General features: G+C 47.7%; 1 protein-coding gene across 16 annotated transcripts in view; it reads right to left on the bottom strand.

Moving 5' to 3' along the window:
- The window catches only part of FGFR1 (fibroblast growth factor receptor 1), a 50,086-nt gene that overhangs the window by 9,769 nt on the left and 14,639 nt on the right, over positions 1-25,678 (bottom strand). For 7 of the 16 annotated variants that reach the window (XM_042934832.1, XM_042934824.1, XM_042934825.1 and 4 more), the window contains exons 3-7: positions 5,682-5,948; positions 4,257-4,346; positions 3,840-4,012; positions 1,226-1,349; positions 52-242 (exon numbers count right to left, since the gene is read on the bottom strand). In XM_042934832.1, the coding sequence (XP_042790766.1) occupies positions 52-242; positions 1,226-1,349; positions 3,840-4,012; positions 4,257-4,346; positions 5,682-5,948 (845 nt within the window). The remainder of the gene's footprint in view (positions 1-51; positions 243-1,225; positions 1,350-3,839; positions 4,013-4,256; positions 4,347-5,681; positions 5,949-25,678) is intronic. The other 9 variants (XM_042934833.1, XM_042934828.1, XM_042934830.1 and 6 more) reach the window with 3 other exon arrangements.

The following is a 25,678-nucleotide window of genomic DNA, read 5'->3' as shown; positions in this document are numbered from 1 at the left end:
ATGCAGGAGACCTTCCCAGACCCAGCCCATGGAGACTAGGGCAAAGATTACCTTCAAGATCTGGACATAAGGCAGGTTGTCTGGACCAATCTTACTCCCATTCACCTCGATGTGCTTTAGCCACTGGATATGGGGCTGTGGGTCACTATACACCTTACACATGAATTCCACATTGCTGCCCAGGGCCACTGTCTTGTTGGCAGGCAACCCCGCCTGCAGGATGGGCCGGTGAGGGGACCGCTCTGTGGAGGAAGGGAGAGGAGAGGCTCGTTAGGCTCTGCCATGGCCTGCTCCTGGCTGGGATGCTGACAGAGCATTTCTAGTCTCTGCTGAGCCTTAGCCCCTTGACCCTGAGCTGGAAGAAGAGAAGGGACGCTCTCTCCTCAGGTCTTCAGCTGTTAGGAACCTCCTCCCCAGGGCAGTGCACCCATTTTCCCAGGCACCAGAAGTCCCTCTTGCCTAAATGGAGACCCTATAACTTAGTCACACTCCCAGACCTCCCTAACTAAAATTAGAGAGTCACTTAGACTTGCTATTCAAAGCGTGGTCCAAGAACAGCATCACCGGCAGCACTTAAGAGTCCACTAGCAATGCCAAATCTCAGGTCCTATCCCCCTCGGACCAGAAGCTTCTTTTTATACCATATCTGCAAAGCCAAGACAGAATGCTAGCTGAGAAACTCTTCACCTTAAGATCTCTAGGGAATGAGATTCAGAGTCTCTGAAAGGAAGAGGCTGCAGTAACAGCACCTAGAGGCAGGGACTACGTCCTTCCTAGTGCTTCCTGTGATGCCCTGCACGGGTCTGCAGTTTTACATTAATGAGGTGTCTGATTCTGGGCCTCAGTCTGCTCTTCTGTAGGGTGGGAGTGACAGTGCTGACCTCGCAGGGCCCGTGAGAACGGCCGGGTGTAATGCACCCAGCAGGCTGCCGGCCCTGAAGCACCAGCAGCTGCCTGTGTATCTGCTACGTGACACCCTCCCCAGGCAGCCTTGCAGGAGACCAGCCACAGCACCTTTCACCTTACAGTGAGTCACAGAACTGTCCAATCCTCTCAACCATTTACAGGTAAGAAAAATGCACAAATGACTTATGGAAAAGCTGCTTAAGGTGACAGAGCTAGTAAATGCCAATGACCTGTAAGTAAACCTGGACCCCACGGCTGTTTTCTCAACACCCTGCTCTTTCCTCTAAGCTCCTTAACCTTGTTGCCACTGCCCTCTTACCCACGACGTCGAGCTGGTAGGTGTGGTTAATGCTGCCATACTCATTCTCCACAATGCAGGTGTAGTTGCCCTTATCAGAAGGCACTACGGAGTCCATTATGATGCTCCAGGTGGCGTAACGGACCTGGGGGAAAACATGCCAATAGCTCCATCGCGAGTCTGGAGGAAAATGGAGGCAGAAGCCACGGGAGGCACTGGCACCCTGTGCCACTTACCCTCCAATCACAGCCCAGAACACACGGCCCACGCAGCAAACGAGCCAGGACAGGGCAGACGGCCACCCTGGTCCAAGTTCGGGGAAAGAATGTATCAGGCAAGCTGGCAGGTGGGTATGAGAAACTCTGGAAGTCTGCCCACAACAGCCAGGGGCATCCATGATCTGGACCTATGTGCCTCCTGCACACTCCCCAATGCAATGGGAGCTTTCCACTCTGCGCCTCTGTTCGTGTCCTGGGCCGGAAGGGCTCCCTGCAAAGAGTTCTGCCCTGTCTGCTCTTGACCTCTCCTTTCAAAAACCATCTCCTCCAGCCCAACCTGGGTCAGAATGGTTCTCACTCCTGTGGCCCTGCTGAAGCACTGATCACAGACTGCTTTTTGCAGCAGTGTTCAAGGACATTTGCCTTCCTACCAGACTGGAAATTCTTTGTGGGCAGGAATGCTGCCTTGTACCATGGCAGTGCCTTGCAAGTGTCTGGTAAATTAATTTACAGTTTCTCCTATTTTTCCTGATTTTTAAGAAACATTTTACTTTTTTAAGATTTATTTATTTATTTTGAAAGAAAGAGAGCATGAGCAGGAGAGGGGCAGAGAGAGAAGGAAAGAGAATCCCAAGCAGGCTCTGCACTGCCAGCACAGGGCCTGACGTGGGGCCAAAACTCCTGAACTGTGAGATCATGACCTGAGCTGAAACCAAGAGTCAGATGCTTAACTGACTGAGCCACCCAGGTGCCCCTAACAATTTTACTTTTTTTAAGTAATCTCTACACCTAATGTGGGGCTCAAACTTACAACTCTGAGATCAAGAGTCACATGCCCCACTAAATGAGCCAGCCAGGCTCCCCGGATCTCTGCTTTTCTTATACAAGATTAATGGGGAAAGAGCAGCTAGGTGAAATGGGATATAAGGATGATCTGGGAGTCTAAAGAAGAGATTAGGATGAAGTTCTTCCTAGAAACGAAGGTGGGTAAAAGATACAAGCAGACAATTCACACAGCAGGAAACGGAAATCACTCATTAACATATGAAAATTCTAAGTTTGTTAATAAGCAAAAAAATGCACAAGACAACAATGAGATACTTTCATCATCTATCAAAGTTGTTGGCTCAGGTATGGTGAGCTTGTCATTCTTGTACTCTGCTATGGGAAGATGAATCAATCTTCCCTTTTAGGAAAGTAATTGTTACCACAATAAAATTAAATTAAAAAATAAAATCACACCCAACTCATTACATCATACTCCATTAAAGCAAATGTCACAATAATTAAAATTTTGTATCTTCCTGTTTTACTTAGAGCTCTACTTGTCCAGCCAGTACACCTTCTGAAAAGACATGTGCTCAAGAAATGTTCATAAAGGGCCACTTGGGTGGCTCAGTTGATTAAGCGTCCAACTCTTGATTTAGGCTCTGGTCATGATCTCCCAGGTTCATGAGTTCAAGCTCCGCATTGGGCTGTGCTGATGGTGCAGAGCCTGCTTGGGATTCTCTCTCTCTGCCTCTCCCCCACGCACATGCGCACACACGCACTTCCTGTCTCTCTCTCAAAATAAATAAAACTTTTTTTAAAAAAGAAATGTTCACATAATAAAAAAATAAATGATTAAAATTATCTAATTACCAGGGGGAAATAAGGTAATGGGGAATACGCATCAAGGGCTTAAAAAAATGCTTATACTTTGATCTAGTAAACTTCACTTCTAGCAATCTGTCTTAGGGAAGAATATTTTAAAACACCAACAAAGATTTATGTATAAAGATATTCACTACAGCATAATTCGTAATAGTGAAAAATCAGAAAATAACTAGTATGACAATGTATGTCATCAAATTATGGACATTTTAATAATGAAATATTGTGCAGCCATGAAAAATTATCTACCGAACACATGGCAGAAGACATGTGCTGTAATGTTAACAAGGGAAAGAAATTCTACACACATTGCGATTAACTATGAAAAAAACATACACATAAGAAAAAAGACTGAGAAGATTTAAATTTAATTTTTTTTTTTTTTTTTTTTTTTTTGAGAGAGCGTGCGCGCACGCATGTGCAAGCAAGCGGGGGAGGAGCAGAGAGAAGGAGACACAGAATCTGAAGCAGGCTTCGGGCTCTGAGCTGTCAGCACAGAGCCCAACATGGGGCTCGAACTCACAAACCGTGAGGTCATGACCTGAGTCAAAGTCAGACGCTTAACCGACTGAGCCACCCAGGCACCCCAAGACTGAAAAGATTTTGAAGCTTCATTTGAAGTTTTTTATATTTGAAATTCTTCTAAGGCACACTACTTTTATAGTTAGAAAGCATTACTTTAAACCATTAATGCCACATAATAAGGATTTTCTAAGTAGATTTTTTCATTCATCTTACGTTAACTTCCATACATACACACGTACCTTATAGCCTCCAATCCTGTGGTCAGGTTTGAATTCTTTGCCATTTTTCAACCAGCGCAGCGTGGGGTTAGGAGTCCCACTAGAAGGACATTTGAACTTCACAGTCTTGGCAGCTGGCACCGCGTGCAATTTCTTTTCCATCTTTTCTGGGGATGTCCAGTATGGAGCCACGGCTACCCAGGGAAAGCCAAGAGAGACAGGCAGGGGCCAGTCAGGCTCAGGAGCAGGGGCCCAGGCCAGGACCTGGAGGTGTCCCCAACACTGTAAACAATGCCTGCACTAATCAGGGCGCCCAAAGGATCCCATGACCGCATGTGCCCTCTTCTCCCCTTCTCCAAACAATCATCTAAGCCTCCCCCTTCCCACTCAAACCCAAGGCCCGGCCCGAAGGCAGTAAGGTAGGAAACAGTGTCTCACGCATACGGTTTGGTTTGGTGTTATCTGTCTCTTTCTCCTCTGAAGAGGAGTCATCATCATCGTCGTCGTCCTCCGAGGAGGGGAGAGCATCTATGGGAAGAAGGGGGCACTGAGGTCCCTTCGAGGGAAAAGGGCTCACTAGATTTCCATCCATATCAACAGCCAGCCATGAACATAAAGGCCAGTCCAGTTACAGAACGAATGCATCTGGAACCCCCCAGTCCCATTCCACCCTTAGTGACAGTCTCTCTGTGGGACAGAAATGGTTTAAGAACTGCATGCTCTATGCCTGTCCCCCGCCTTCCCCAGCCCAACGCAGTGCCCCTTTCTGTCCACAAGCCTTGATATTGGCCAGTTCCATCAGGGGCAGCGGGTCCTCTTGGATTTAATTACACCTTGTATTGAGAAGTTCTCTCAACTCAGTAGCACCCAGACATGCTGGGTCTCAGAACTAGCAGCCAGGGGAATCTGTGTGTCTCCTTCTTCAGAAACCCAGACAGATCTAGGCACGCTATGGCGAGAAGCTATTTCTAAAGCCATGAGGCTGAACAACTCACAGATGGAATTTTCCTAGCATGTATCTGCTGAGGTTTGGGGGCTGCCCTTCTTGCCCAGGGTAGATAGGGAGCCCACCACACCGTCTGCAGCTGCCGACACTTCTCCCCAAGTATCCACCCCTTTTAAAAGGCTTGACACACATGTGGTCACCAATCAGGGTTCATGCCAGATCTTTTTCCAGTCCTTCAAATGGGGGCAGGTTCTAAATGATGCCTGAAGGGGAGGAGATGCCCAGCCCTCCCCCTTGGGATGCACAAACGGCATCAAGAAAATTTCAACTCTTCTTTGTTTCATCCTAGAGTTTTGTAAAACTCGTGTTCTATAAGTGGCAGTTTCCCAAAGTCACAGAACTCCAGGGTCCCCTGGCTGCCCTTAATACAGCTCAGGAAGCTGGAGGAACGATGTTTTCCATGAAGCCTGTGAATATGGCGGTGCACCTGGATCCTTTCCCATCATAGTAGGGACCTACCTCACCACATATTCTGGGGCTCTAACCCCTAAGCCAAGTACCAAGTCCGAATGGCAAGGGAATGACAGAATGGAAGCTGGCCGAGCCCCAGGTAGCACCTGGAGATCTGGACAAGCTGTGGCGGAAAACAATCAGTGTCTTGCTGACCCAAGTGTATCAGCAGTCACTTGAGGCAGATCCTGGAGGCCTAGATCTCTGACCTGAGGCCTGCCCCACCTGGTCACCCCTCTGAGAGCTAAGCCACGCGGCGGGCAGGGAGCAATGTTAGTGGGCAGCAGTTTTGGAAGCAGAGTGGGGGCAGATCATGAAGGGGAGGAGGTTCGCCTCCCCCTGAAACTAGCAGAGAGGGTTGGAGGGGTGGATCCAGGGAGAGGGGGAGGGCAGGCTTTGCTACCAACCTGAGACATTGACGGAGAAGTAGGTGGTGTCGCTGCCCGAGGGGCTGCTGGTCACGCAAGCGTAGAGGCCGGAGTCGGCAGGCACCGAGTCCCGCACCTCCACCTCCTCCCCTGTGATGCGGGTACGGTTGCTCTCCACCAGCTGCACCCCGTCCCGCAGCCAGTTGATGCTCTGGACATCGTCCCGCAGCCGACAGCGAAGCTGTAGCAGGTCACCAGGGTGGACCAGGAAGGACTCCACTTCCACAGGGGCTCCCCAGGGCTGGGCTGCAGCCCCCCACAGGGACCGGGAAGGGGGACCAAGGGATGGGACAGGAAGAGGGGGAGAGGGGAGAGGGGGAGAGACAAAGGGAATTATGCTAGCTAGCCGCACTGAGCTGCAACATCCCAGGGGCTACAGAGCTGGGAGGTGAGAACCGGAACAGGCGTCAGTGGGAAATGGCTGGCTACCTAGAACCCCACCTCTTCTGCTATGCCCCACTCCCCCAAAGGTCAGAAGAAGAAAGAGGCAAAGCCAGGAAGCAGCCACAGCAGCAATAAGCAGTTGATGTTTCATTTCCCTCCATCGGAGGGCGGGGGAAAGGCCGGCCCTCCCCAGGGCTTCGTTGTGTCCAGACTGCCCCTCTCCCACTCGCTCAGTCCTCTGTCAAGGATGGCCACTTCCCAGGAGGACACCCCATTTCTTTTTGGCTAGCCCAGCCTCACGCCTCTCCCTAGAAACAGCTGAGCAAACCTGTCCCTCAAAACTCCAGCAGCCCCCACCTAAGTTGAGAGAAGGCACTTTGTCAACCGGGGCCCTCAGTCCAAGTGATTCAGCAGGGAGGGGTCTGGCCCCTCAGTGAGTCAGATGCATAAGATGCATATGTGGGAGAGGCGGCCTAAGGAGAGGTCAGCTCAGGGGAACCTCTGGCTAACAGGTGTCGGGCCAGAGGATTCGGAGCTTTTGACTATATTAGGAACGGAGGCCTGCAGCTGCCACCAAGCCCACACTTGCTCTGGCTACAGAAGCCCTTGCACACAAAGCTCCTTTCTCCTCATCCCACCGCAGGGCTCCCCCGCCTCAAGCCCTCCCGCTTCCCCTCCCCCAACACACAGTCACACACATCCATTCCTCCTCACCTTTCTTTCCCTGGATCCCGAGTGCCCCACGGCTCACAGATCTGATACAACCCGTTTACCCATCCATCCTCACAACCAGCAAGTGGGCACCCGCACTGACAGTGAAGGCCAGAAGCCAGGCACACTCAGAGTCCACCATCCCTGACTGTGACCCGCTCTTGAGGAGCTCCCCTTTACTAACTAGGGGGAAATGCAGTTTCTGTTTCCTTTCAGGATGTTCAGTTGTGTTCCCTCCTGGCATCTTCTGCCAACTGTCCACCCCCCACCAAAAAGTGCACCTGTTCCAGCTCACATCTACCACCTGACCTACGTCTCCACTGCCCTGGGAGCCTTCTTTCTTTCTCACCCCTCGGTTAACCATGGGAGGCCCAGCTGGGGCTCCTTGCAGGTCCCCAAAGCACCCGCCTCTGAAACACGCTCTCCCATCCCTGCACCCCACTGCCCTCAGGGCCCGTGCCCTGCCTGGCTCTCAGCTACCTTCCAGTTCTCTGGCTGGCTGGGGACTCTGCCTCAAAGCCTTTTCTGACTCCCAGGCTGGGGCAGGTGCTCTCCCACTGCACTCGTCACACTGAAGGACAGTCCCCTTTCTCGACTGAGTTGTGAGGGTGGGGACGTGTCATATTTACTTTTAAAATGCCCAACACCCAGTACAGGACTTGGCACGCAACAGTTGCCCAACGAACACTTGTTGGAAAATGCACGGTTTCCTCACCGTCTTCCTTTCTAAACTCCCTTTTCTCCTTTACCACCTTCACCGTAACCGACTCCTTCTGAAGTGCTACCCAGGTGCCAAACCTTACAAATGAAGAAATGAGCACCCTGGGCGTCAGATGGCACCAGTGACTACCAGCTAATAGCCATCATCCTCAGAGGGGCCAAGGCTGCCGTCCCTGACCCTCTTGCAACCCAAGGGCTGTCTTAAATACTGGGTAAATACTGAGTCATCGAAAGGGGGAGGTGCTGCTGCAAAAGGGTTTGAAAGCCACTAGGCTAGTATTCATTTATAGTTTTGTGAATCGGGTCAAGAGGAACCCCACAAAGGTGAGCAGACCACATAACTGATTAAAAATAAGCTTTTGTGGGTCTTTAAAAAAAGTTATTCTTTCCATTTTTAATGGATTGTGGTTTTGCCAAAAGAAGGGGGAAGAAAAGCAGTTCAGACTTGATCCTTAAGGGAAACAGCAGACACTCCTATTGATCAAACCTCTGTTCCCTCCAGTGACCTCACTGATTAAATATTTTGCAGCTCGTGATTCTGTACAAGCCATTGGTCAAACAGTAAACTCCGTAAACTCGAATTCTTAGCCTCTGGCATCGCAGTCTATTTTGATAGGTCTCGGAACAAAAAGGTAGCGAGGAAAACACGGGCATTCCCCCCAGAGAAAGCAAAGGGTCACTGGCCCTACTGAGACCACTCTGGCTGATTCTAGCTTGGAGCCCTGACTCCCCGCTTGTTCTAACTAGGATGTGCACACAAAACTTCTACAGGATACATAGAAAGTCTCAGGGCACCTGGGTGGCTCAGTTGGTTAAGTGTCCCAGGGTCACGGCCTCAAGCCCCACATCAGGTTCCACACTGACAGCGCAGAGCCTGCTTGGGAGTCTCTCTCTCTCAAGAATAAATAAAACATTTTTTAAAATTTCTTTTTAATGTTTGTTTTATTTTTGAGAGAGAGACAGAGACAGAGCATGAGTGGTGGAGGGGCAGAGAGAGAGAAGGAGACACAGAATTTGAAGCAGGCTCCAGGCTCTGAGCTGTCAGTACAGAGCCCGATGCAGGGCTTGAACCCATGAACCATGACATCATGACCTGAGCAGAAGTTGGACGCTTAGCTGACTGAGCCACCCAGGCACCTCTCTCAAGAGTAAATAAATTAAAAAAACAAAAAACAAGATTGAAGCAATTTGTTAAATAAATAAATAAATAGCCTCAAGGACCACCTTTCTTTTCTCTGCCTCTGGAGTTTTGTCCCTTAATTCTCCTGATCAAGATCCTGTACCGTGTATAGGATTAAATCAAAATCCTTGCCTGGCATTCAAGGCTCATTGACAATCTCTTCCCACCTCTCCACGAAACCTTCTTCTCCCCACCCTCCCCTTCAAGGCTGGCTGTTCTCCAGCCCAACTGCATTCTTCTCTCACAACAAAACTTACTTCTGCTCAACATTGTCAGCGTTGTGATTCTCTAGCCCTCCCCCCCCCCACACTGCTCAAAGTGCACCATCAAAGCCCGCCAGGAATCCTCCTCTTGTCCCTAGTGTTGCCACCCCAACTGTCTGTAAAACATACTGTACAAACCACACAAATTCACACTCGATCACATACCATCTTGTTTCTTTTTTAAACATCTTTATTGAGATATATTCACATACCAGAAAATTCACCCATTTAGAGCATATAATTCGATTTTTTTTAGTATATTCATAGAGTTATGCAACCATCACCACAATCTAACTTTAAAGTCTACTTATTTATTTAATTTATTTTGAGTGGGGGGATGAGAGCAGGGGAGGGGCAGAGAGAAGGGGGGAGAGGGAGGGAGGGAAGGAGAGAGAGAGAGAGAGAGAGAATATGAATGAATGAATGAATGAATGAATCCCAAGCAGGCTCCACACTGTCAGCATGGAGCATGATGCCGGCTGGGCTTGAACTCATGAACCATGAGATCATGACCTGAGCTGAAGTTGGACATTTAACCTGCTGAGCCACCCAGGTGCCCTCACAATTGAACTTTAGAACTTAAAAAAAATTTTGTTTTAAGTTTATTTATTTTGAGAGAGAGAGAGAGAGAGAGAGCGCGCAAGCCCAAGCTGGGGAGGGGCAGAGGGAGAGGGAGAGGGAGAAGGAGAGGGAGAGGGAGAGAATGCCAAGCAGGCTCTGCACAGACAGCAGAGGGCCCCATGGCAGGCTCAAACTGAGAGATCATGACCTGTGTTGAAACCAAGAGTCAGACGCGAGTCACCCAGGCACCCCTAACTTTGGAACATTTTTATCATCTCCAAAACAAACTCCATACCCACTGGCAGTCACATGCCATCTCCTACCCTTTCCCTCAGCCTAGGAAGCTTGATGCTTTCCATCTCTATAGATGTGCCTATACTGGATATTTCATATGAATGGAATCCTACATTATATGGTCTGTGACTGCCTTCTTCCATTTAGCATAATGCTTTCAACATTCTTCTATGCTGTAGCATGTCTCACTACTTCATTCCTTTTAATGGCCAAATAATATTCCATTGTATGGATATACCACATTTTATTTATCCATCCATTGGTTGATGCACACTTGGGTATGTTGTTTCCTAAGAGTCATAAAGTGTCCCTGTGTTCCTCTCCTAAGAAACAGAAAGCAATTCAGAGCAGAACTGCTTATTATAATTTTTCCAGAGTGCCTAACAATGTCACAAGCCGAAAATACCCAATAGGTCTTGAACTGAATTTAGCTTATGGCCAAAATTCAGCCTACGGCTCTTGGGTTTAGAGTGTATTTTTTTTTTCATGGCTAATAGTGCTCTTGGATGTGTGTCAATGTCTCTATTTATAAAGCAGGGATAATGCCACTTTCTTCTAGGTGACAGAAAGGTAACAAAGCACTCGCTGGTTTACTGGACCCTGCCTGTCTGCATCACTGCCCTCAATAGTGGTCCTGACCTTGGGAAGTCCTATGTGTGGTGGCTGATGCAAGGGCATCACTGCTCACTGTAACAATTCAGTCACTACTCTCTATTCTCCTTTTGGTTTTGGTAGTGTCCTCCATTTATGTCCCCACTGGGAAAGGCCCTTGTATCTGTGCTCCATCTGAGCTGGCTATTCTCTGGTCAAGGCCAGCAGGCCAGGGCTATATTTATTGTTGGCTGTCAGGTAGCAAGAAAGAAGCTGACACCTTTATTGGACTGGCCATGAAAGACGAAGAAAAGAAAGCCAAGTGTATTGCTTGGCCACTTGAAACCAACATTCCCACTCTTGGAGAACCTGGTTAATTGGAATGGGGATGCTGTGAGGGAAGCAGCAAGCCAGAACACTTGCTTTCTGCCTCTTGTTTCCTTAGAGATCAGGTGGGAAACGGAGGCTGGAGGACATTTGGTATCTGGATTCTGTGATGACCTAGCCTGAGGATGAAGGTGTTTGGCTGTGAGTCAGATAACAACATCCACTCTCACAGGCCCTACGTGCAATGTGTTCAAAGTACATTGTGGAAAAAGATGCATTGTGTTCTGATGTCCACAGCGTGGGGTCACTCTTCTCATCACTGGGAGTGGGAAGGTTAGGGGTAGGGTTAGGGTTTGACTTGAATATCCCCAGAGGATTAAGGCTGCCAGCCAACACCTTGGCCAACTCTTAAGAAAACAGGAGCGAACAAAGGCTGTCTGGGAGACTGAGGAGGCCTCTGGTCCTGAGGCAGGTTCCTGGGACAGTGTGGATGGCAGGTGCACTGTGGAAGGCTGTGCAGGCTGGATCCAGTACCTGCTTTAGTGAGAGTGGAAGGGATTCTTACACCAATCATCAATCCTGTCCTACTTCTCTAACAGAGCCTCTCTATTCCCCAGGGAAAAGTAGGAGCAGATCAGGGACCCACACTTTTTCATAGTCCTCAGGGAAGCAGCTAGAAAGGGGGGCAGTGTTTTCCATGGTGCTCTCAGGTCTAGAACATGATTAATGCTAATGGAGCCCTCCTGAGTCTCCCATCCCTTCCTACATTTCTCCAAAATACCAGGGCTTTGCAATTCCCAACAAACCAATAGGATGTACCATTTTGCTTGTGGCACGACTGGCCAGAAATCTGCCACTGTCCTCCAGCAGGCAGTTCTGCCCTGGGTACATCGGATTAGATCCAAGTTCTTGATTCTAAATCTGAGTCTCCCACCAGCCATGAGCAGACACTGTGCAAGGGGGAGGAATGGAGTCTCCAAGGAGGCCCAAAGCCATACAAAATTTGTCATTCTTATGAGAAGATGAGACCCTAGTCCCCAAAAATCCAAGGAGAAGACAGGGAGCTTTCTTCAAAATAGCTGTCCATTGGGTGCTTTCTGTGAGCCCTGGTTACCGTGCAAGGAAAAGACATGGATTAAACAAAGGAGCAAACCTATGCCTTGCTCTAACCAGGGTGGTAAGATTTACACAACACCTTGACACGGATGAGGCATTTTATATTGCAACATGAGGCAACTGGAGAAGCACATGAGAACCCAGTACAGGCAATCCAACACAGCCTCTGAGGTTACAGAACTTAAACAAAAAAAGTATTGGTGGTCAGAGCAGATAGCAGGGTTCACAGCAGAGGCTGGACATACTGGTAGGGAAAGGGGAGGAAAAAATTAAGAATTTAGATGGGGAGGAGCTCCTTTGTGTCTCAGTTGGTTAAGCATCCGTCTTTGGCTCAGGTCATGATCTCACGGTTTGTGGGTTCCAGCCCTGAGATGCGCTCTGTGCTGACAGCTCAGAGCTTGGAGCCTGCTTCAGATTCTCCCTCTCTCTCTGCCCCTCCCCCCGCCTCTCTCTCTCTCTCTCTCTCTCTCAAAAATAAATAAAAACATTAAAAAAAAAAAAAGAATTTAGATGGGAGGGGCACCTGGGTGGCTCATCAGTTAAATGGTAAAACATCCGACTCTTGACTTTTGGCTCAGATCATGATCTCGTGGTTCATGAGTTCAAGCCCTGTGTCAGGCTGTGCACTGACAGCTCAGATCCTGCTTGGGATTCTCTCTCTCTCTCTCTCTCTCTCTCTCTCTCTCTCTCTCAAAATAAATAAATAAACTTAGAAAAAAAAAAGAATTAAGATTGGGAGTATAAACTTTGGGGGCAGCAGAAAAGGATGGGATGTGCCTGGAGATGAAGGAGAGTAGGAGACGAGGTTAGAGCATATGGCCTGCCTGGACCAGAGGTTCATGGCAGAAAATAGCAAAAAATAATGATTCTAACCTGTGAGGTGGGTAATAGATAGAACAGAAGCACTAAAGAAGTCCCAGGGAACACATTTCTCTGCAGACCAAGAATGCAAACCTTTCCTGCCACAGACAAACACACCTGAAAATGTATTTTGAAATGCCACTTTACCAGCTCTGGTCCCATAACAGCCAATTTGGTTTGAGTTATCCATCTCCAAACTTCACAACTTAATATGAACCCGGTGAAGAATAACAACATATTTGCATAGCACTTTGCAATTTACTATGTGCTTTCCCCTATATTATCTTGGGATCATAAACAATGCTGAAAACGATCATGCTAATTAATACTGGCCGATATTTACAGCGCGCTTACTGTAAGCTTTTAACACAGACTCTCGTTCCATCCCTTATAAGGTACATACTATTATGATCTCTACCCTATGGACACGGAAGCTCCCCGCATGCCAAGCACGTTTAATCACCACAACCCTGTGAAGTAGGTACCACTATTACCCTCGTTTTATAGAGGGGACACAGAGGCAAAAAGAGATCCAGTATTTGTCCAAGATGGCCCACCTAGCTAGTAAGTGGCCAAGCTGGGATTCAAAAGCGGGCGGCCTGACTCTCCAGAGTCCACACATGTCCAGAGCCCATGTCTATCACTTTGAAAAATATTCTCTACCCTCACTTTGCTTTTGCAATCCCTGACTTCTGAAAAGTGACCGAAACCCTTATCCTAACGGCACTCATGTCTCCTACTTCCTCGTATGAGCTTCTGAAGTTGACTGCTTTGACCTTATCCTGTCTTCTCATTCCCTCCAGCTCACCACTTCTACCTTATACTTTAGGGCTTTTTAACTTATATATGCATTTTTCTGTCCACACTCATCTACCCTCTAAAGCTGAGCAGGTATCAATGTGCACATTTGGCAAGTGAGAAAATGGGGGGTGGGGGCAGGCTTGGGACTAAGAATAATGCCCTATTTTGGTATGGCACTTGATACTCCAAAAGGCATGTTAATTCATGTTCATGTTATTGGTGTTCATTCCCATCAAAATACAAAAAAAAAAAAAAAAAAAAAAAAAGAAAGAAAAAGAAAAAAAGAGATTGAAGGACTTCTCTCAAAGTCACAAAACAGGGATCAGCACTGGCTCTCGATGCTGGGTCTGCCAGGGCCTGGGCCCCTCCACAGTGTCACACTTTCCACTCAGCACTTGGGACAGTGACAGGTGACCCACTCGAGGTACTTACTGTGGCTTTGGCCACAGGTGGACAGCACAGTCCCTCCCTCACTGTGTCCCTGGCTCAATTCTGGGTCACCTGACACCTTCTCTTGCCCTAAGACCCTCACCTCTGAATACAGTTTACAGCTGAGCTGATGACCTCTGATGACCTCTGCCTGACTCTGCTGCGGAAGATTAAGAACATCAGGCACAGGGGCCAGCTCTCCTGGTCACACATCCGACTGCCCCCAGCTCTCCAGCCCTGACCTCTCTGCCTGGGCGCCCTGCGTTCCATGCCCTCACACTCCTGGGGACCTCGGTTTATTTCCTCCTCCTCCACCATCTGGAGCCCCTCAACTCACCTCCCAACCTCAGCTGTCCAATCTCCTAGCCTCTTTGGCCAAGCCACTGCCCTCCCTGGCCCTCTTATTTTTGCTTTCTCCGACAATGCCTGTTTCCTCCGCTCTCTCCCTCAATCCTCTAAGACTTTAAGACTCACTCTTCTGAGACACCCCCAACTCCAATCTTCGTCCTATTCTTAATGTGCCTTCCTAGGACCTACGGATTTTCACGACTTTATCTTGTGCTTATTCATGCTGCTTGGTTGTGGGCTGGTCCCATAAATATGCATCTTCTCTACCCTCTGTGGTGAGGAGTGGTATCATCGAGTGGTGTCATCGACATCCTACATTCCAAAGGATAACCAGCCCTTAACAAAGTCCAGACCTGTTGTCTCGGGGTCGTGATTGCTGTCATCCTTATGAAATCCTTTTGATTTTGGATTTCTGGGTTAAGAAAATTAGGGGAGAACGGCCCATTCTTTTCGGTAACATGGGGGAACTGGTGGTCCAGGAATGTTTACAGTTTTGGCACAAACTCCCCAGAGATAAATGAGGGGGCAATTGTGGGTGGGGGAGGAACTCCGGGTGGCTTTGAAGGCAACTTAAAAGGAACACAGAACAGCGCGGCAGGGCTCCGGGAGCCCTCTGCAGAGGTTTTTTATTACGTTATTTTGGCTTTGAAATGGAACTGAAAACTTACTTTAGTCTGGCAAGGCCAGGCCAGAGTGGGGATCTCACTGAAATCCCAGGGAATGACTATCCTCCTACAAGCAGGGGTACAGAGAGGAAGCCCTAAAGATACAGGATTCCCTGTGCCCACGATGTCCCCAACATACAGTGAAAGCTGCAGAAATGGGGAGCACAGGCATGTGTGATAGGGGAGGCAGAACACCAAATCAATTAGCAGGGTCAGACACCCTGATCCGGCTGCATTCACCAGTCCCCCCACCGACCCAGGAGATTTGGAGTGTAGGTTTTTTTTTTTGTTTTTTTTTTTTTTTAATAGAAAAAAAGGGAAAGAAGTACGAGGGAACATTTTGCATGCAAATGGGCCACTGCCAGAAGAACCCATTAAAATGTAAAAACTCCACATTCAGCCTGACAAAACGGTGCAAACTGCTGTGTTTGCCAGAGGGGCAGCAATACAGCTCCCGACAAAGGGGCCGAGGAACAATGGCGGGCTGAATGGCCTCTGTCAGCAGGTCCCCTCGCGCGTTGCCATGGGGACCCCACCGGGGCTTACTAAAGGTATTTCCTGAGGAGAAAGGCAGTGCACACAGGCCCAGGCGGCCCGGCTAATCCTGACAGGAAGCCATCGCCATTCAGCAGCCCAGGGGCTTGGGGCCGGAGTTTTGTTTTGTTTTTATTAAAAAAAGATTTTGGTCTTTTGTGTGTCCCACCTCGTCACTGTAATTTAGTGCAGAGCCGCCTGCGCTGGCCAAAGCCTCAGCGCGGGGCCTCGCGCCCGCCCCAAGACCCCCCAAAACAGCTCCCCAGTATCTGGGCAGGAGGAGGCCCAGGCATGCAGAACCCCACTCGGGAGACCCCAGCCGAGAGCGCCCCGAGCCCAGCGAGGTCTGTGTAAACTTTCAACCAGATGAGAGTCAGGATGGAGTCCAGGGTTCGAGCCCACGCGCCGGGTTCTATGGGTTCTATGTGGTGCCTCCTCGTACCTGTAGTTTTTTTTCCCCCTCCTGAGGACTGTGCCCCCATCAGCACCCGTGTCCCCCATGTCCCCTCTACCTCCCACCAAGGGCAAAGCACTCACTCACTGGGGAGAAGGACCGTAATTAAGTGATTAACAAAGGAATGTGCCCAAGAGCTGTTTTAAAAGAAACTTCCCTTCTTCCTCTCCGCCAGCAAAAGCTCTCTCGCCAAATATTTACTGACACACTACGGATGGAGCCCGAAGAAATCTCTTCCTATCCCCATTTCCCAAAGCAATTGTCAGTACGCGATGCTTCTCTCCTGCCTACCTTAGCTGCTCTGAGGCAAGTTCACTTAAGAGGCGCAGGAAGCAAAGAGCCCACTCACCCCAGAGCAAAGGGAGGTGCCCTGCAGCTACGGGGAAGGGCGGTCTAAGCTCACAGTTCCTAGAAGTTGGTGTCACCGGGGTTCACATTTGGCACTAGAGGAATCCAGCCTTGGCAGATTCAGGGAAGAAAGCCAACAACACAGCTGGCGGTGGAGACAGAAACTCCTGTGTGACAACTGCCCCCCAGGACACAGTTGAGGGTAAATTAACATTTCCTGAGCAAACTTGCATGTGGAAGGAGCCATCCCCAAAGAAGATGGCCAGAGGAGGCTCTGCTCATTAAGATTTGCACCCAGAACTGTGTGTTTGCAAAGCCTACGCTCTTGCAACTAAACCATCCCCCAAAAGAGGTTCTGAACCTTGAATTTTGATAGAATCATAAGAAAAACTGACAATTTTGGAGGTATTAATACTATGCCTAATAACTCTCCTGGACATCTGGGAAGCTTCTAAAGCCATATTAGATGGGTCCTGTTTTGGGAAAAGGAGCCAAAGAGCCTCTGCTCAATGATGGAAACCCCCCCTGAAAGAATCCCAAACCCAGTAAGGACCACTTGTGTGGGTTGTAAGCTGAGGGGATCTGGACAGTCAGGTGGTGGTCTTCTGCCTTTAGTAAAAATCAAGTCCTGAACTCAAAGCAAAAGTACAACTGGCCACCAACTGTTACAACACAGAACACCTTCCACTGAACTAGCTCAAGTGCCTGAGTGTGTGCGTGAGGGCGTGCGTGCGTGCGTGCGTGCGTGTGTGTGTGTGTGTGTGTGTGTGTGTGTAGGGTCCCGCTGCTGTAAAGAGAGCTCAGACCCTCCCACCACTGGCCCGGAGCCCAGGCCTCCCAGCCATGTGTCTGCAGCTGCGACCTGTCATGCACTTCCTGGTCTGGGTTCTGTAATGGAAAGATCATTAAGGCTGGGGGAGGAGGACAGTGAGATGAATCAACAGGGAAGAGGTAACCCTGCAGCTCCCACTCTGCCGTGCTCTGACCTTAAAGTCCGGTCAGGTTCCTTAAAGAAAAGAAAGTACAGCCCTGCCCCCACCGCGCCCCCTACAAGGGCCCCTTGGAGGGCTTCCCCTCCCCCACACTCAGCAGAGCTTGTTTGGGGAAAGAAGCACCAGCAGCTGGGCAGGAAAAAATTGCAGCTCCCTAAACTTGCTGATGAACTAGTGGAGGAGTCAGCTGTTCCAGAATTTGGCTTTTTGCGCCCCCCCAAAACCTCAGTGGGTGCTTGAGAGCATGCTTCACCAAAACTCTCAGCACTCCAGTGTACTTGCCACCTTCCCTCCCCGTGTCTAGTCCGATCACTGCATGGCGGGTCTGGGTCACACAGTGTACAGGGGTCACTTACTTCAGTGGGCCATGGAATGGGCTCTTCATAAGGTTACTTTTTCTCAATGTTAAAGAAATGCCTCTTATCGTTACATTATGAAAATTAAAGGCCATAAGCATCCTTTGAAAATAAAATGGTGGGGGCGCCTGGGTGGTTCAGTCGGTTAAGTGTCTGACTTTGGCTCAGGTCATGATCTCACAGTTTGTAAGTTCGAGCCCCATATAGGGCTCTGTGCTGACAGCTCAGAGCCTGGAGCCTGCTTCGGATTCTGTGTCTCCCTCTTTCTCTCTGCCCCTCTTCTGCTCATGCTCGGTCTCTCTCTGTCTCTCAAAAATAAATAAATGTTAAAAAAAAATTTTTTTTAAAGAGAATAAAATGGTGTAGAAAGGTGGTTGCCAGGGGCTGGGAGAGGGGAGAATGGGGAGTTCAAGTCTAATGGGAACAGAGCTTCAATTGGAGAAAATGCAAACATTCTGGAGACAATGATGGTGATGGAGGGACAACAACATGAATGAACTTAATGCCACAGAACTGGATACTCAAAACTGGTGAAAACAGGTCGATTTTATGTTATGTGTATTTTACCACAGTTAAAAAAAAAAAAGAAAGTAATGGTAGTGAACAGTGTTGGTTTTTAAAAATGTTCTTACATGGAGCACCTGGGTGGCTCAGTCCGTTAAGGGTCCGACTTTGGTTCAGGTCATGATCTCACGGTTCGAGCCCCACATCCAGCTCTGTGCTGACAGCTCAGAGACTGGAGTCTGCTTCAGATTCTGTGTCTCCCTCTCTCTCTGCCCCTCCCCTGCTCGCACTCTGTCTCTCTGTCAAAAATAAACATTAAAAGAAATTTTTTAAAAAATGTTCTTACGTAGCAAAATGAGTTGTTAACCCTATGTAGGTTCTGAAAAACTGGGAGGAATTTTTACTGGCTCACGAAATGTAAAAGTCTGGGGCTTCTGGTCTGTTCCACAGATTTGCAGGACAGTGAGGACTCACGGGATGCATTGACATACTACATATTCATTTTTCTCTTTCACACACACCATGAAAGTTGAGCATTAAGTGCTCTTTAAGAAATTACAAGAACATGCTTCAGGGATCTCTCTACCTGAGACGGTATGGCTGTCAGGCAGCGAGCAGGTGGAAGGAGGAGGACTAAAGGCTTGGTTGGAGAAAGGTTAGGGACCAATGTCTACACTGGGGACTCCTCTGCTCAGTCGGGAGGATCTTGAACAATCAGAATCCAGGGAGAGAGATAATGTCAACATTATCTGGGCAATGTCAACATCCAGACGTCCTAAGGGATGCGAGCCTAGTCTGAAACCCTTGTGAAAACCACTCAGCCCCAAACCCTGCTTGAAGCACAGGTGTAACTGGCTGGGTGCAGTGGAAAGAAAATCTGAGTGGAAATCACTCAGACAACTGGCCCTACCACTAACTGTGTGACCCTGGGGAAGTCATCTCCTCCCTTGGGCCTCAAATTCCTCATCTGTGAAATGGGAAAGCTGATGGACCTGACAAGCTCTGGGTGCCCTCTAGTTCTAACTTTCCAATTTTCAGCTGGGGTTTAAGAAGTGAGCATCACTCACTGCTACCCCCTTCTGCCCCCACGAGCACACAGTGCTTTCTGGTGTGAGGAAAGGCAAGAGGCTGCAAGTTAATTTGCCTTAAGAAGCGAGGATTCTGGGGGTGCCTCAGCGGCTCAGTTGGTTGAGCATCTGACTTCTGATTTCAGCGCAGGTCATGATCCCAAGATCGTGGGATCCAGCCCCCGCCTGGGCTCCTTGCTGAGTGTGCTTAAGATTCGCTCTCTCTGCCTCTCCCCTGCTCACTCTAAGGAAGGAGGGAGGATGGGTGGATGGGTGGATTCTGTTTTGGTCCCAGATCTCCAGCCACCAGCACTTCAATAAATGCTTGTCTCCATGGCTTCTCTCTGACCCATGTTCTCACCAGAAGAAGTCTTAGAATGGAGGACGCGGAATAGCTAACAGGCTGTGACTGGCAGAAAACTGGGAGCCCAAGTATTCTAGAGGGATTTATTTCACTGTCCTTTTTGACTCATGATATATTACCCTATGAGAACTAGCGAGGCAAATAAATTTCAAAAATGGAGTGGAAGCGCTGCAGGTAGTGAAGGGCTCACATTATAAAATAAATGCCACCTCCAAGAGCACCCTTCAGACATTAATATACTCTTGACTGCTCAAATGACATCGGCAAAAGTTTTGAATGTCACAGGAAGAACTTCATTCAGTAGTTAGGTAAGGCTGACTCTTTCAAGATTCAAGAGCTAATTCCCAAAACCTAGGGAAAATAAACCTTAATTCCAAAAGTAAACTCTAAAGTTTGACAGTAAAGGAACAGAGATTTCTGAATGCAAAAGGGCCCTTCTAACAGGCTGGAGAGCAGATCAGCATTCCAAAGACGGTGATAATTGACTTAAAGCCCCACATCAGAGAAAGAGGGGAGAGAGTCTTCTTCCCCGGAAGGCTTTCAGACCAACCTACCCCTGCCTCCCCAGTACCCCCAGGCAACTTGACTCAGCCCTCTTCCACCTTTCCCACTACCTCTCAGCCTATCTTAGTCTTTCTCTCTCCAGCCTCTCTGATATTCCACCTTCCTGCCTCTCATCCTTTCCAGTACAGGAGTTAGGGCTGCAGGCATTGATACCCACCAGACTCCAGTCTCAATCCCACCACTTACTGGCTGTTTAATCTCGGCAAGTTGTGTATGTTTGACCTCTCTGGGTCAGTTGCCTAAACTGTGACGTGGAAACAGCACCTACGTTATAGACTTTTTTGAGAAATTAACTGAACATCAGAGATTCTCAAATTCTCCTGGATGGGCAGGGAACTTGTCAGAACTACCAACCTCGGGCCCTGCTTCAGAATCAAGAGCTGTGGGAACGGAGCATGGCCACCAGGTGATGCCATGTCTCAAGCACCCAAGAATCGTTCCGTGAGATGATGTGAAGAGTGTCAGACATGGGAGAAATGACTCCTTACATATTTTCCTTATCTTCCCGCTGAAAAGGATTTTATTCCCACCGTCTCTTTTTTTTAACTTCAAAAAAATTTTTTTTTGAGAGAGAGAGCGAGCGAGAGCGAGCGTGAGTGGGGGAGAGAGAGGCAGACACAGAATCCGAAGCAGGATCCAGGCTCTGAGCTGTCAACACAGAGCCTGACATGGGGCTCGAACCCACAAACTGTGAGATCATGACCTGAGCCGAAGTCGGACACTTAACCGACTGAGCCACCCAAGTGCCCTGCGCTGTCTCCTTTTTTAAAACTGGAAATTTTAGGTTATCTTTTAAACAAAGAAAATGGGTGGTTCCTTACCTGTGTGTTCATGCATGTATTTATTTGTTCTAAGGTGCTGAAGTGAACAAAAAGACAAAACCTCTGCCTTCACGATGTATATGTACACACACAGATCACAGCTCACAAATGATGGTTAATTTGTCCCTTCACTTTAGGGAAGGACCCTCTCCTACGTTTGCAGATGTCCTCATAACCTGGGTTTTATGTCCTTACTTGATGCAGTCTTTTGATGACACTTCTTTAACGAGTCATTTGCTGTATTTGCATATGTCTGGTAAGAATAACACTGGCCAGGGGGGTGCCTGGGTGGCTCAGTCAGTTAAGTTGGTTAAGCATCTGACTCTGGATTTTGGCTCAGGTCATGATCTCACAGCCCCTTAGGGCTCTATGCTGACAGCTCAGAGCCTACTTGGATTCTCTCGGCTTCTTCCTCTTTCTCTGCCCCTCCCCTACTCTCTCTCTCTCTCTCAAAATATATAAATAAACATTAAAAAAAAAAAAAAGATAACACTGGCCAGGACTGGGCCTGATCCATGGTAAAGCTAGGGGAGGGGAAGGCATTTGTCCTGGCCTCTCTTGAATGGGGGACTTTTGGTGTTTTCTCCCCAGGTTACACAGATAGTTACCAACAGAAATGGAAGAAGATATTTGTCAAACAACTTTTAATACATCTATGTCCTATTCCTGGGGCACACTTCAGACAGTATACCACAAATTAATATAGATTTTTTTTAAATTATTTTTTAACATTTATTTATTTTTGAGACAGAGACAGAGCATGAGCAGGGGAAGGGCAGAGAGAAAGGGAGACACAGAATCCAAAGCAGGCTCCAGGCTCCGAGCCATCAGCCAGAGCCTGACACAGGGCTCGAACCCATGAACCGTGAGATCATGACCTGAGCCAAAGTCAGACGTTTAACCGACTGAGCCACCCAGGCGCCCCTAGATTTTTTAAATCCTGTAATTATTTGTGACTAGCCCAACCACAATATAATACATATTTTTGTTTAAAACATTAATGTGTTGAATATCTTAGTAGGCACTAAGACAACCAACAGCTTCAGGATCTCTGTCCCTGTTTTTGTATTTCTTCATGTCTTTTTTTTTTTTTTTAAGTTTATTTATATATTTTGAGGGAGAGAGACAGAGCATGAGAAGGGGAAGGGCAGAGAGAAGGAGAGAGAATTCCAAGCAGGCTCTGCACTGTCAGTGAGGAGCCTGATGTGGGGCTCGAACCCACGAACCGTGAGATGATGGCCTGAGCCTGAATCAAGAGTCAGATACTTAACTGACCGAGCCACCAAGGCACCCCTGTATTTCCTTATGTCTTAAAAATATACATAGTGGTAGCCTCAAAACAATGCCAGTGCTTTAGCCTCAGTAAGCCCTTCTGACATATTTCCACCCAGCAGACACCGCTGGACCACAACCATTTTAGAAGCAATCTAGGTGATTTGTATGTCTGGGCAACACCACCACATTCTAGAATAAGTGTGACCTACGAAGAAAACTCAGGTGTGGCATCTGACACTTTGGGGACCTCCGATCCTAGACCTTCTCCAAGTAGGAAGGCTCTGCTACAATAGAAAAGGCAGCCTCCATGGGGTTTTTGTTCTATTGAATATTCTAGGCTAGGGAACCCCTGCCTTTAGGCAGCTCACAGACTTATGACCCATGCATAACCTCTGAGCAGAGAGAAGAATGTCACATGAGAAATGCTACAAGGCAAGCATCTCAGCTGCCCTTACCCCAATTGCACACCTACCCAGAAAGGGAGGTGGAGCCTGATTCCTGTGGGACAGAGAAAGGCTGACCCAGCAAATTGAAATGTTTAGATTCAAATGTTGGGGGTGCCTGGGTATCTCAGTCAGTGAGGTGTCTGACTTTGGCTCAGGTCATGATCTCACGGTTTGTGGGTTTGAGCCTCGCGACTGGCTCTGTGCTGACAGCTTGGAGCCTGGAGCCTGGAGCCTGTTTCAGATTCTGGGTCTCCCTCTCTCTCTCAAAAATAAATAAACATTAAAAAAAATAAAATGTTCGTCCGTCTGAACTTTAGGGGGAAACCCAATCTGACATAGGGACATAGTATAAAAAATACACTATTTTTTCTAGGGACTAGAAAAAAATACTGAAGTCAGACCTACTTGAGTGTGAATCTAAGTTCCACGTTTCACCAACTATGACCTCAGGTAAGTTACTTAACTCCTTGGATCCCAGTTTCCCCATCTGACTATGGGAGTAAAACCTATGGCCATGGGATCAGTGTAAAGATGTAAAAATGTAAAGCAGACAGGCTGTGAAGGTGCAATAAATAGTATTTATTATTATTTTAGAAGAGTTTTACTGGCTTAACCTTTCTGTGGCAAATTTGTCAGTATGTAATAAAGTACATTACATACTTTGTACATACTAATGTAATATTAGTAATGTAATTAGTAATTAGTAATGTAATTAGTAATTAGTAATGTAATGTAATATTACTAATGTAATAAAGTACATTACATACTTTGTACAAACTAATGTAAAAAAATACATTCTATGTATTAGAATGTAAGTATCCTTGGAAATATGGACACATTTTATTTGTAAAAGTATGTTCATTTAAGTGCAAACTATTGAAAATAACCTAAATGCCCAACAGTAGAGGACTGGGTAAATAAATACATTTTGCCCACCCACACAATGGAATATATGTAGTTATTAAGCACAATGAAACAATTTTCTTTGCTTGGCAATAAATACTACATGCTTGGGGCAGCTGGTAGAGCATGTACCTCTCCATCTTAGGATCACGAGTTCAAGACCCACACTGGGCATAGAGCTTACTTAAAAAAAAACAAAAAAACCTATGTGCTTAAGTTAAAAACCAGTGTATGCCATATAAATTCCATATTTGAAAAGTCACATTTGTATAAATGCAAGAAAAACAGTCTAAAGAAATAGATTCACAGTTAACAGTGACTATTTTTAGATGATGGGAATAGTTTTTCTTCTTCTCTTTACAAGTCTGTATTTTCTAAATTTCCTATGGTAAACCTTGATGACATATCAAATAGCTGTGTTTTAAAAGAGCAATGAAAATATTCTTTCTGACTGCTCAGAACTTTGCTCTGAGGAAGAAACAAACCATATGTTAAAAACCTCTAGGGCACCTAGGTGGCTAAGTCCGGTTAGGGGTGGTCACCACCCCAGACACAAGGGTCTGACTCTTGATTTCGGCTCAGGTCATGATCTCATGTTTCGTGACTTTGAGCCCTACACCGGGTTCTGGGCTGACAGTGTGGAGCCTGCTTGGGATTCTGTCTCCCTCCCTCTCTCTCTCTTGCCCTCCCCCACTTGCTCTTTCTCTCTCTCTCAAAATAAATAAAAATAAACTTAAAAAAAGCTCCATATAACATTAAGGCAAAGTGCCAGCTTGAAAGTTAAACAGAAAGAGGGATAAAAGAAGTGATTAATTTGGAGACAAGAGGAAGGATTCAAGGGGTAGGTGGCCCTCAAGCTATGCCTTAGGCTAAACCCAAGCTAAATCCAAGCTAAACCCTCAGCTAAGAGTAGGAATTACAAAAAGTGAAAGGAGAAAAAGATAGGGGCGAACATTTCCTACTGAGGGACCAGGATAAACTACGGTTATGTATGAATAAATACATTGTATAAAAGAAGGAAAAGGAAGAGTCTTGTTTGGCTGGCTGGCTGGGAGGAAAGGAGGAAGGGAGGAAGGGAGGGAGGGAGGGAGGGAGGGAGGGAGGGAGGGAGGAAGGGAAGGAGGGAGGAGAAAGAAGGAAAAAAAAGGAAGGAAAGGAGGGAGGGAGAAATCTGTTAATGAATGAATGACTGACAGAATGAAGGGACCATCAGCCAGAGGCTAGTTTTCAATCCTAGAGAAAAACTTAGGAAGGGCTAAACACTAAACTCAAATTTGAAAGTTCAGTGTTGGTGGATTTTAACCTCTCTCCCTGCCCCAAGCTCGTAACCACTGAGGCCTGTCTTCACCGAACTCCCTGACCCTCTCACCCACTTGAGGCTGCAAGCGCCTGCACGTGCAGGGCCAGGGAAACACAGCCACATTCGCTCAAATGGCGGTGCCGGCTGCCCCCCCATTCACCTCCTTTTACACAACCCATCCCAGGAGGCTTAGCCACGCCATAGTGTGTGGGATAAGGAAGGAGGATTGGGTTTCAAGCTCTGCCAGAGCCCATCTTTCTCAGCGCTTGGGACTAACTGGACAGATGCCTCACCCCAGCACTGCCCAGTTTGCAAGGCGCAAAGTCTTTAAATGAAGGCAGTGGGCACCTCATCTGGCAAGGGGAAAGATGAGAGTCCAAGTGAACTGACAACCAGGAAAGAGGAACTCTGAGACAGGAGCTACCATTAAGAGGCAACAAGCCTAGGGGCACCTGGGTGGCTCAGTCCATTAAGCTTCCAACTTCGGCTCAGGTCATGACCCAAGGTTTGTGGGTTTGAACCCCATGTCGGGCTCTGTGCTGACAGCTCAGAGCCTGGAGCCTGCTTCAGACTCTGTGTCTCCTTCTCCCCTTCCTCTGCTCGCACTCTGTCTCTCTCACAAAAATAATAAAAAATTAAAAAAAAAAAAGCGGCAACAAGCCCACCATGGGGGCTTCAGGCAACTGTCTCCCCTACTTGGCTGTCACCAGCTGTAAGTCAGAGCAAACCTCCACAATCAGGAGCAGCCTGGGCTCCAGAAGGCCTCTCTCTGGGAGGAAACAGTTTGGGATTTACTC

This window comes from Panthera leo, chromosome B1 (assembly GCF_018350215.1).
Source record: "Panthera leo isolate Ple1 chromosome B1, P.leo_Ple1_pat1.1, whole genome shotgun sequence".
Lineage (NCBI taxonomy): Eukaryota > Metazoa > Chordata > Mammalia > Carnivora > Felidae > Panthera > Panthera leo.
This window is presented reverse-complemented; position numbering and strand designations above follow the sequence as displayed.